Source organism: Arvicanthis niloticus, chromosome 15 (assembly GCF_011762505.2).
Source record: "Arvicanthis niloticus isolate mArvNil1 chromosome 15, mArvNil1.pat.X, whole genome shotgun sequence".
NCBI lineage: Eukaryota > Metazoa > Chordata > Mammalia > Rodentia > Muridae > Arvicanthis > Arvicanthis niloticus.
The window spans coordinates 65,287,797-65,300,391 of NC_047672.1; the positions used below are offsets into that span (position 1 = coordinate 65,287,797).

At 35.5% G+C, this 12,595-nt stretch overlaps 1 protein-coding gene across 4 annotated transcripts in view; it reads left to right on the forward strand.

Annotated features, from left to right (window-relative positions):
• The window catches only part of Sema3a (semaphorin 3A), a 447,300-nt gene extending 440,413 nt beyond the window's left edge, over positions 1–6,887 (forward strand). For 3 of the 4 annotated variants that reach the window (XM_076913127.1, XM_034519468.2, XM_076913128.1), the window contains one exon: positions 67–3,500. In XM_076913127.1, the coding sequence (XP_076769242.1) occupies positions 67–522 (456 nt within the window). In that variant the 3' untranslated portion in view covers positions 523–3,500. Of the gene's footprint in view, positions 1–66; positions 3,501–5,935 lie in introns of those variants that run through there. The other variant, XR_013103905.1, reaches the window with a different exon arrangement.
• Positions 6,888–12,595: the final 5,708 nt, after the last annotated feature.

Consider the following 12,595-nt stretch of genomic DNA (forward strand, 5'->3'; position numbering starts at 1 on the left):
TCTTCTAACCAGAAGAACTTGCCTTTCTATTAAATCCACATGCCTTCCTCTGTCTTATCCTAATAGATCAGAGTGGGTGATCATATCATCAGGACAGAACAAGGACTCCTGCTTCGTAGCCTGCAGAAGAAGGATTCAGGCAATTACCTGTGTCACGCCGTGGAGCACGGATTCATGCAAACTCTACTTAAGGTGACCCTAGAAGTCATCGACACAGAACATTTGGAAGAACTTCTTCATAAAGATGACGATGGAGATGGCTCTAAGACCAAAGAAACGTCGAGCAGCATGACGCCCAGCCAGAAGGTCTGGTACAGAGACTTCATGCAGCTCATCAACCACCCCAACCTGAACACAATGGATGAGTTCTGTGAACAAGTGTGGAAAAGGGACCGAAAGCAACGCCGACAAAGGCCGGGGCACTCTCAAGGGAACAGCAACAAGTGGAAGCACATGCAGGAGAGCAAGAAAGGTAGAAACAGGAGGACCCACGAGTTTGAGAGGGCACCCAGAAGTGTCTGAGCTGCGCCACCTCCCAAAACCTCAAACAAGTGTAAACTTGCTTAGATAATAACTGGAAAAAATGCAATACACATGAACATTTCATGGCATTATGTGGATGTTTACAATGGTGGGAAGTTCAACCGAGTTCCACCAATTTAAGTCCGTGAGGAACTTTCCCAGCAGGCTTTCTTCAGACTACCAACGCCTGACAGAGATCACAGGTGAGCGTAGAGATGTTCACGTAGCGCCGCTGACTTAGGGTTTCCTCTGAGAGTTCATTTTGCTTTCTTCTTTGCCTGAGAAATAAAAAAAATGTCATTTGCCGTACTGCCATCAAAAGGAGAAAAACTGCATCAGCAAAGCCATTTTATTGAAGTGAGAGTTGAAAATAAACTGCATGGATTTAGTAAGCAGATGAATATTCCAAACCGTGATTGGATTCAAGGATGTTTTGTCTACCAGCACTCGTGTTTGTATGTACTGGAGGAGTAAGATGAGGAGAACAAAACTGAGTGAAATAGTCTGTGGAGATATAAAAACATAAACCAGCCATCATCCAGAAGAGTAATGGAGTACACTGATCTACTACTGATTTCTCCCTTCAGCTTTGATCTAAAGATGTATTTTATTAAAGCTATAATTTAAATGTACCATGGCAAATATGCAGTAAAGATTAGCTGTTTTCTAAGCTAGAGTAGCTTTTGTCTTGCACTTACCACGCTATATCGTTTGTTTAATAATTCCAACTGTCTGCTGCTTTGTTCACGTTGTGTTTTTAGTTCTGTAAGAGGCAGTGTATCACTTTAGATCCATACTCACTATTAACTATTACTTAGTGACACCAAGAATTATGTTCTTCCCCTTCGAAGAAACCAAACAGATAGGAGGTTATCGCCCTGACTTGTAAAGGTATTACCTAAGTTAACTCTCACATACATAATGTTTTTAGCCAACCAAAAATTAAGACATCACAAAAGAGAAGAAAACAGTCATTAGAGGCATCCTGAAGGATCAAGAGCAAAAATAAAAGAGCTGTGTGTCTCACAAAAAGAACATTGTCTTAACGGAGTGCTAATAAAACGTTCTTTACTTGATTTGAATATTTGCATGATGTGTGAGGCATAGGACTCTCTCATGGTTCCACATCCCACTAAAGATTCTATTTTCAGTCATTTAATGATTTCTGAAATAGAGATCAGTGACATTCAAAACACATTCTAACAACAAAATGACACATTTTGCAACCATTTCATTGTAAATCAGCTAAATTTTAATCCACCCGGTATGATACAATTATTTGTATGAACGACTTATCAAGTATTTTTATCTCAATAAGAGTGAATTTATAAACTATCACCAGATCAACACACTTCACTTAGAAAGTGCAAAGATTTTCTGTTTTATGAGTAATGTATAACACAAAATATTTCAGAATATATACCCTTTAATGGTTGGAGATGATATCCTAAGAATCACTGAGTTCAAAATGCTTAATAATTTCTACATTATAGAACAGTACATTGGTGCTACATGCCTCATTTCAGGAATTCCTCCTTCAAATCCTTCAGCATGCACAAAAATTCGAAGTAAATATCTTCTTGCTAATTAATGAAATGACATTGATATTTTAACTTTAATTGTCTCCTAATTCTAATTAACTCAGCATTAACTTCTCACCTTGGCTACACCAATTGTTATTCCCTCTCCACTGAAATATTTCACAGATGGAAGTTTGTGTTTCAGTTTTAATGATTATTTAAATAAACAATTTGTTGACATGTCTTTCAAATAAAAGCCTAAAATCATTCTGCATCTGATTTTAGGCTCCTTGACTAGCATGGTGTTGCTTTTGGAAATACTGAAAGGCAAGCTGAATTGATGAATTATTTGAAGATCATACTCTGAATAGACAGTAATGTCAGGATTAAGTCAGAGACAGAGTGATGCTCCAAATAAGCCTTTCTCTCATTTAGTAGGGTCTTAACTGTCCACACATTTGATGTTATGTTTCATTCTAAATTTGCAGCTGATACAAGTATATTTGCAATTACATAACTCTCCCGTTTCTTTCTAGCTCTTAACAATAAAAGACCTAATGGAATGAAGGTTGTATGATAACTTTATGAATGCCTTTCAAACTCTGAATGCATTTTGTTTAGCACTATGAAATAGCAATAGAAAATGGCTTAGGTTTCCATTAAAAGTGTTACAAACAAACAAATATATTGACATGTCTCATTCAGTTACCATGTCTAAGTTTTCAAAGATCTAACTTGCAAATAAATAAATAAATAAATAAATAAATAAATAAATTTCTTTTATGACAGTTATAACCTGTCATTGCATATTGAGAGAGGACAGTTTGCACGAAGAAGAATAAATGTCTCATTTACTAAGTAATTTAGCTGGACTTTGGCATATGCATGTATCATCACAGGTAAGACCTGCGTGCGAGATGCATGTGACCTTAAGCAAATGACCACTGCAGTCTTACAATGATCTCAAGTTGAAAACGACACATCACAGTGAAGAGAGCAGGCCCCCGCTGATTGCAAATGTAAAGTGTAAATGCATGCAGATGCACACTTATTGCTTCTTTCATGTATAATTTAGTGATTTATAATGGTGTGTGTTTAATATTTTTGCTACCTACACATTAGACAAAGAGGTGTAAATAATTTTGAAAAGAGTAGAAAGAACGTCGTAAAATACAAGCATCTATAGATGCTCCATTCCGGTTTGTTCACCATCATCCTCAAGTGCAAGGTTTCCCATACAAGTGATGCGGTGGTTTATGTACTACTTAAGGGCAGAGAGGCTGTGCCCCTCCACGAGCATGCTTTTTGCCAGGTCGTAAAATGTTCCATATCTGTATTTATCATTGCATTTCAGATGGGAACTAGAGAACTGGAGAGAAAAATGTAATGATATTGCTGCTGTAAATTATTTCTTTTTAGCATGTATTAGTTGTGCTAAATACACATTTCTTCAAAATATTTGAATTCAGATGTCTTTACTGTTCCCTGTATCATATGGTATTGAGGAACATAAGCCTCAAAACCTTCAAGAACCAGTCAGGGAGCTACATAATTAGCTAACAAATTTCTTCCTTGTAGTATTCTGTAAACTGTGTTCTATATTTATAGTGATGATGTGAATTTTTATGCCCTTTAAATTAAATGTTGTTCTCTTTATATCATACCTGGAAAGAAAACACAGGGATCAAAGTCTTTAGTCAATGCATTATGATGTGAAACATCATAATTCAAGATCAATATAGATTCCAGATGACTGGCATCCAGAGACCTTCCCTGAAGCTCATGGGCAAGCATTATTTTAACATGGATTTATTAGTGTAATGTTTTCAAATCTTTCTCTTATGAATTAATATTTTAATTAAATGAAAGTCTGTCAGGGTTTGGGGTTTCAAAGACATATTTGACAAACACGTCTTAACACATATAACAACATGATAGTTACAAACTGGTCTGATGCTAAAGAATCCAATGCTTTTAATTTTAACTTGGTAATAATTATTTAAGGTCAATGTTAATGTTTACAGTATATCTTTCCTTAAAGAAGAAAACATTATTTTCAAATGTATGCAAATCATATTAGTTTTATTTTAAAATTTTTTCTATACTAGTTAATTCAAGAATCACACATTTGTACAGTAATAGATAAAGACAAACTCAGAGTGAAGGAGAGAAGGGTGACGCAGAAATGGGTTTTCTTATAGCTGGTCAATTTTCCTGATCAACCTAACCAAAGAAAAACATTATTTCTTCATTTCAAACACCCAAGTGCACAGACACAGGCTACAGTATAAATAAATACTAATATTTATAAATAAATAAATACAGTATAAACCAATACAAGAGAGATGATTTTTAAGCTATGATACTGGGAGCCAGATGTGACAGCACCAGACTGCAATTCCAAAAGGTGGACCAAGCAAGAGGATTGTGGGTGGGAAGTCCACCTGAGCTAACTAATGGAACCCTACCTCAAACCAACAAAATGATTAAAAAGAAAATAAAGTATATCTTCTAGTTACTTTGTCGCTCAAAACTAGGCTTCTATCCACTCAAGTCTTATGGACAGATCGATCATGACTGTGAACTTGTGAGTGGTTGTGCTGCTAAGCTGAAGCTCATAATGAAATGAACTGTGACGGGAGTTATCATCACCATGTGTGATAATCCTTTTCTCTTACAAATAGCCTTGCCCTGCTTATACTTTGCCTGCTGCACTTATCACAGTGATGTAATGTACCTGCTATGTACATATTCTCTTTCTAGACTGATATTTCCTTGAAGTCAAGAGCTTTGTTTTTGTTTGTGACATGGTCACTTGTAGCTCAGGCTGGCCTTGAACGCACTCTATAACCAAAAGGATGATTTTGAGTCTAATCATCCCGACTTACCTCCTGAGTGCTCACACATGCACCACCATGCCTAACAGGGTTTGTTGTCCAGTTGGTTTTCTTGCTGGTGCCTTGTATGATGCCAAGTAAAGCTAGAGTTCGGCAAATCATTGCTGAATAGAACACGTTGGAATGTGCTAAGTGCCAAAAAAAAGGTTCCAGCGTAAATGCTGTCACTCAGAAGGAAGGGAGGAACTAAGGTTTGACGAGAGTTCAGGAGCGTTTCAGAGATGTGACATGACTTGAACTATCAGTTGGATTTTCCTAGAAAGAAAAGCACCTCTAGGTAGAAGAAATACAACTAAGAAGGAACAATGAAAATTTTTATTCTTTTTTTTTTTTGCCAGAAGACAAGAATTCCAAATGAATGGAGCACAAGTGTTCATTCAACAAAACAAACAAACAAACAAACAAACAAACTATCACTTATTTAAGTCAAAATGGTGTCCTAATTTCTAAGTTTGAATTACTGTCCTCTGGGCTTCAGCCTCATTGTTATTTCTGGCATATATAATTCTATGTCCGGTATTTTTCGTTACTTCCTCCACACACCCCTTAGTTTCCACCCTTTTTTTCTTTTCCTTTTATTAGAAAAATATTTTTCCCCTCACATAATATATCTCCAATTATACTTTCCTCTTCATCTCCTCCTCCAAGTTTCTCCCCACACCCTTTCTCCCATAGGAATTCACTTCCTTTCTGCCTCTCATTAGAAAACAAGCAGGCTTCTAAGGAATAATAATTAAATTAAATTAAATTAAATAAGATAAAACAGAATCTAATGAGTGGGTCACTGTTTCTTCTGCCTTCTTGTTGGATATTTTTCTTCTGTTTATTTCATTCAACTCCAATACTTAATACTGACCTCATTTGTCTCCTCTCAGTGGAGGCTGTACTAATGGACATTCAAATTATGTTCTGCCAGAATATTTTCTCTAGTTTTATTTAAATTGATGTATTTATTTACATCCCAAATTCAACACCCCTCTTGGTCCTCTCTCATAGGATTCCTCTCCCCATTCTCCCACCTTCATCTCTGAGAGGGTGTCCCCCTCCTGTATCTTCCCATCCTGGAGAATCAAGTATCTGCAAGATTAGGCACATCCTCTCGAATTGAGACGAGACAATGGAACCTTCTGCTACATATGTGCCTGAAGTCTCATACCAGCCAATGTATGCTCTTTGGTCTGCAAGCACACAGCATCACTAATAGTGTCAGAGATGGATGCCTGCTCATGGGATGAATCCCAAGTTGAGGGATCCTGGTCACTGGTTGGCCATTCCTTCAGTTTCTGATCCATCTTATCCCTGCATTTCTTTTAACCAGAAATCATTTGGGGTCAAAAGTTTTGTAGGCGGACTGGTCACCATGTGTCAGCTAGAATTCTGAGTTCCACAGAGGAGTGGCAGAAAGATATGGACTTCTTTGTTTAACCCCTCTGTGCAACAACTAAGTTCAAATGACAATTTCTGTTCTGCTCATCTATCTGTAATGTTGGAAAATGTGGCCGTGATAACCAGCTTAGCCTCACTAGTTAGCAGCATGGCTACTATAAAAAAACCTTTCAAGTATGAAATCTGTATTTATTCAAGGACTAATTCATAGCCAAGAAATGCTGTATGTCAGGCAAGCACATGTGATTAAAGGCAAAGATATATATTTAAAAAAATATAAAACTAGAAATAAAGATAAAAGTCTTAGGTTCATTTTGAGTTTGTCAACTGCACCCTATTATATTTAATTGTCACTATTATTTTCATAGAACAAAATGTATCTTATTTCTTTTGATCTTTACATGACATGAATAGATATAATGTTTATTTATATAGAACATAAACAAAAATCCTCATAAATATGTTCAAGCCATCACAAGATAATTTTGAAGGTTTAACACAACCCTCTTCTCTTTGTAAGTTTCGTTAAGAATTAGACACCAGTAAAAGCATTTTAAATCCATGTTGCTTGTGTAGCCTGTTTCTTAATGGTTTGTTTATCTTGTTGATAGCTAAATCCAGAAAAGTTTAAACTTTCAAAAGACAAACTTGTTTCAAATATAAACAGCTCTTCTACTTTAGTTGACATTTTTAAAGGAATTTATATTGCTAGGGTGGGTGCTTCCCAAGATTCCAAAAGACAGTGACATTTTTTATCATCAAATTATTCACGCAATGATTCAAGCTATTGCCAAATATAAGCACACATCAATTTAGCCCTTAGTCTTTGTACACTTTTCCATACATTCCTATCAAACCTGGACCATGGCTAATCTATGTATCTCATTTGAATTTTTTTTAATCTACTTACTATGAGCAAACTCACTGGATATTTTCATTTTTAAGGTACTTTGAACATAATGACAAGTCTATTGAAGTTATTTAATTGTATTTGGTTTGAGTTAAGTGAGTGAAATTATCATCTAGTAATTACTATATAGAATAAGAAAAAAACTTGGTATCTATATGAAGAAGTGTACTACTAATGGCTATACTAAACATTTCCATTTATTAAAGGTATTCACTCAAAAGCATAAGTTTATACAAATACCAAAAATATTGTGTTTCCATTTAAACAGTTGTTTACTCATTTGGCATTGAAATATGACATCCTGAAGGTTTCTCTTTTAGTTGCATGACAAAATTTCTAAAGCACAGAACAAATACCTCAGATTATAATAGCCCTTACCAGTACATCTTCTCGTCATCTTTGAAGACTGAAATATAGACATGGTGACTCTTTTCATATTTTTTCTCCTATGCTCTTCCTTGTCACTTAACACCTCTTCTAAAAACAATGTCCTGTCAGGTAGGTCTGTATTTATTATTGAGAACTATTCATAAACTTTAAAGAAAATATCTGTATGCTATAAAACTATCTGAGTGGGTTGATAATATACCCCAAAACTTAAACAAACTGTCTTTAAAACATTACAGGCTATTATAATTTAATTTTACATTATTGAGTAATCTCAAAATAACTAGACATTCAGAAGCACTAATATACACTCTGATAAGGTGACTGCTTGATGAAGTAATAGATTTTGACATCACTTTTCTACAACAAAGATATTTTAAGAATATACTTTAAAGTTTCCTCTACAAAGTAGAAAATGTTTGTCAATGCATCTTTCAAGGAAAGAAATTAATGTACAAATTACCTTACATTTAAAACCCAGTAAGTTTGATTGTCATTTGATCCAATTATAAGAGAACATTTTGATGTCCTTGATCTATGCTGCCACAGAAAACCATGATGTCCATGCTGCCACTATATGGCAAGGATCCTTCTTTTGCCATGGTATTGATGGCTGCAGAGTCATAACTGAGAATGAGAGGCATTGAAGGGCTCCTGTGACAACCTTCACTAGCACAGCCACTCCCCCTCCCACATACACACAAAATACAGAAAGAGGTCAGACATGAAGCTATTGAAGGGAGTCCTTTAAAACTATGATAAAGATACTGAAGTTTCACAGTTGATTGCTTCTTGGAGGGTGAGAGTGGACAAGGGGCTGGCCACTGGAAATTTTGTCCTGCTCTAGTGAGCACATGGGCAACAAAAACTGGTGTTGATGATAGGGGTTGGGGATAGCCCAAGGGTAAGAGAGTGAGCCTGAGAGGAATGGGAAGAAGACACGATTGGAGGACATTATATGAAATTCCCAAATAACTTATAAAAATATGATGTTGGGGGAAAGTGAACATTTTATTATGATAGTGTACAGTATTTGGCAAAAAATAAAAATGGAAAGTGTATAGTAAATTACCAGGACAATATGAAATATTAGAGTTCAGATCATTTTGGAATAATGTACACAGAAATAAATGATTTATTCACTTGAGTTTGGATAACATGATAAGATAAATGAATGAAGCAATGAAAAGCTGGGCAACTGTTCATTTATAACACTTTAACTACCTCTTATAATGTATTTTCTCTAAACAATAAATGAAATATATTGTTTTTATGAATTTTTAAAAATAGCTAAATATACCAAACAATGGTTAGATTCATACAAAATAAAAGATTTGACTGGGTGAGCAGACTAGGGGAGTGTATCACCATATTCTCTGCGTCTACTTTTATAAATGAAAGTATTATTAAAATGTAGTACTGTCATCACTATGTTTAATAAGAATTGTAAATACTAGTTGTATGGGTATGTTCTTGCACAGAAATCCAGCTGATAAGAGACAGCATTCCATGAGCAAATTTTTTAATTATTAGTATTTTAACACATTTTCAAAAGTCAGAGTACAAGAAACCTGGAAGATTTTTGGGTTGGAGTGAGGACATATTTCCATAAGAACTTTATGTTTCTAGCTGTTCTCTTTTTTCTCATCCTCCTCCACCCTCCTTGCTATGGCACTCTATATCTGGGTCCTTCAGACACAGTCTAAACAACAAAGAACATTTTATTGTCTAGAAATTAACAAGAGCAATTGGGGCCAATAAAGACAGTCAGGACTCAGATGAAAGTGAGCAAAGGCTCAAGCCACTTTTGCTTTGTGTGAGAACGTCTTAAGGCCCCAGCACAAGAATAAATGCTGAGGTAGTTCCTGAGAATCTACTGACAGTAAAATGAGAAACCAAATGTTTAACACGTTTTGTCAAAGACAAGACTTACCATCTTTGTAGTCATTGTAATAAGAATAGTAACAGCAACTTAAAACATGCAACGTACTGTTTTCATTATCAGGTGTGTTAGTTTTATTACTCCAGCAAATCATTAAAAATGAGCTAGAGGTCTTATTTTTATCAATAAACAAAATAAGCTAGATACTTGTTAAATAACCACTTCATTCACACACACACACAAAGCAACAGAAATAAGTTCCTGTCCAGCTTCTGGTTTATGATTATCTGTGTGCCTTGAAAGATAACAGGATATTTTAAATGTAATTTTAGGGACAAGAGAAAAGTAATGTCAAATAGTCTTAGAAGATGAAGAAGGAAATGGGCTCTGGGCTAACTGAGAAGGGCAGGAAGACTGACTCTCCTATTGAAATAGAAGAGATCAGATACAAAGAAGCCAGAAGGTAGCATTGGGTTTTGGAGACCAGCACCTGGTTTAAGTGTCAGCTCAATCCTTTTCTTGGTGATTCCTTTAGATAATTTTCTATATACTTTCCAGCTCTTTCGTCTACAAAGTGGATTTCTAATTTCTGTCTGTAAACGAGATAATTGATGGAAGTCATAAAATGAAGACAGATGAGCACTGGTGTGAAGTGCCCACTCGTGATAATGGTCTCTCTTCCCTTTTCCTCAGGGCATGGAACACACACTAATGACAATGATCTCCATTTGCTTCTCTGCTCTAGTCTTCTGGAAATAGATGTTCCTCCTAGTTCCCAAGAAAACTGTTCTGGGATATGGACAGGACATCCTCTCTTCATGTCCAGCTTGTCACACTCACTCTCTTGAACCTGTGACATTCCCTGTTTCTTTTCCAAAGTAGGAGTCATAGAGTAACAATCTTCTTCCTTACACAGTAATATTCATTTCCATAGCTCATGTCTTAGTTATGCTACAACCCTGCCTTCATTTTTCAAGTAAATATGTTTTGTTATTTGATGTTGAGTAACTATTAATTTCTTATGTACTTTTCTCAGTTCATATTTGCAAAATCAAAAGGAAACTTTTATGTCATTTTATTGAATAATATATATTGATAGCTTATGTATATTGATATAATTTTTATGTAAGTAAAAATATAAAGTATACTAAATTAAGCAAGGTTTATAGTTTAAAATGTGGTATACATATCTGAGCAATTGCAGAATGTTGATAAAGAACTTACAAAAGCAGAGTCAAAATTGAAAAAACTCTCTAGCATAAAAGAAATTATACTTTTTAACAATATACTTCATAGAGAAATATGCTAGAAGAACAGGCATTTACTCAAAATTTCTAAACCACATATCAAAGGAGAAGCACCATAATTCACACCCAGAAATATAATAATTTATGCAAAAACATTCCCTTTAAAGATGAAAAGAAGCTTGACACATCCAAACCCTGCCACGCCAGGGATAAACACCAGAAACAAAACATATGTGTTGTGGGAGGCAAAAATCAAATGCAACTATGACACAGACCAGATGCTAAAAGTTTCAGAGAAAACTGACGGACTTCAAGGTCTGTAAGGAAAGAATACAAGTTCCAAAAGTGTGAACACTGATTGGCTTCAATTATTTGGTAATGCTTTTGAAATAATTGTCTTTTGTTTGAAGTATTGTCATCTTTCAGCTTTAACTATCTTGGAAATTGATAAAAAGCAGCTTAAAGAGATGAAACAATAATGCAGACTTTGAAGTATAATCATTCCTTTCCCAGGAACTTTAAGAGAGAGCATTTGGTCAGGTCCGCAGGAAAGGCTATTGTGTAATTTAGAAAATCTGGAAGGGTCAGAGAGAATAAGAGCTAAACACAAATATTCCTTGCTATCTATAACTAAGCAGAACACATTAAAGTAAAAAATTTAATAGGCAGCACATACATTTCTTTTAGGCGGTGTGGAAAAAGAAGGGTCACCTATTTTAAGGGTAGGATCTGCTCTCTCCCCTTTCCAGCACTAGACTCTGTTTCTTGGTGCTTTCTGGGAAAGCTTTGTGATGAAATTATGTGCACAGAATGTACAACACTCTTTATTGTGTACTCACCTTTTTAGTCATTAGACACATGATGACATAAAGTGTTTACCATGACATTCAGAAATCGATATTGTAATCCTCAACATAAAAAGTTAAGAGAATAATGAACAGACTATACTAATTCTTATGAGGATAGAAAGAAAAATAGAGCCCTGGGAAGCAAGAGAAGATGTATTGATCTTCAAAGGAAAAAAAAAAAAAAACATGAGAGGTACAGAGATGTCAGAATTTTATTACCAGTGTTAATTCTTGACTTCCATTCTTATCGCTATTTGCTTTCTGCAAATTTTAGTTTCCTTTGCTGCTACTCTGGTCAAGTGTCCACTAAGTGTTTAGGTTTAGGAAACTAAACCCTATTGATAAAAGTATGGACCACTGACCCTGGCAGCAACTGGGAGTTCACACTTGTTATACCCATGTTAACTGAATCAGAACTCATATAGCGTAGCACCTGTGAGATTTGTGTGCACATAAATGTCTGAACATTTACCTCCCCTCTCTCATTTACCTAATCGTAGGTCTAATCTCATGTGAGGGATATAAATACAGATCATTCTTACACATTGATTGTCCATTGATCAAGAATTAGTATCTCTACACAGGTTATTGCCTGCTTGAGACCTAAGAAAGTTGACAAGCACCTTGGGTACAATAATCCTTAGAATGATATCTGCCATTCAGATGTTAAGATGTGAGCATCTAACTGCCAATGACAAGCTTTGACATTCATTTGGTGGATAAACTGAGGCAGGAAGCCATTAGGGGTCAAACCTTAGAACTCTGGTGGTGGATTCAGATACCTACAGAGGCACTGCCAATGGCAGCCAATACTTACAGAAGTTACTCAACAGACATTTTCTGAGATAACAAAGCTTAATTTCCCTGTGGCCAGCAGAAAAGCTATGAACTCTTTTAATTCCTTGAGGCTGGTGAAAAAGAAATGGAAAAAGGAAATTTGTACATACACACACACACAAACACACATACAAACACACACACAAACACACACACAAA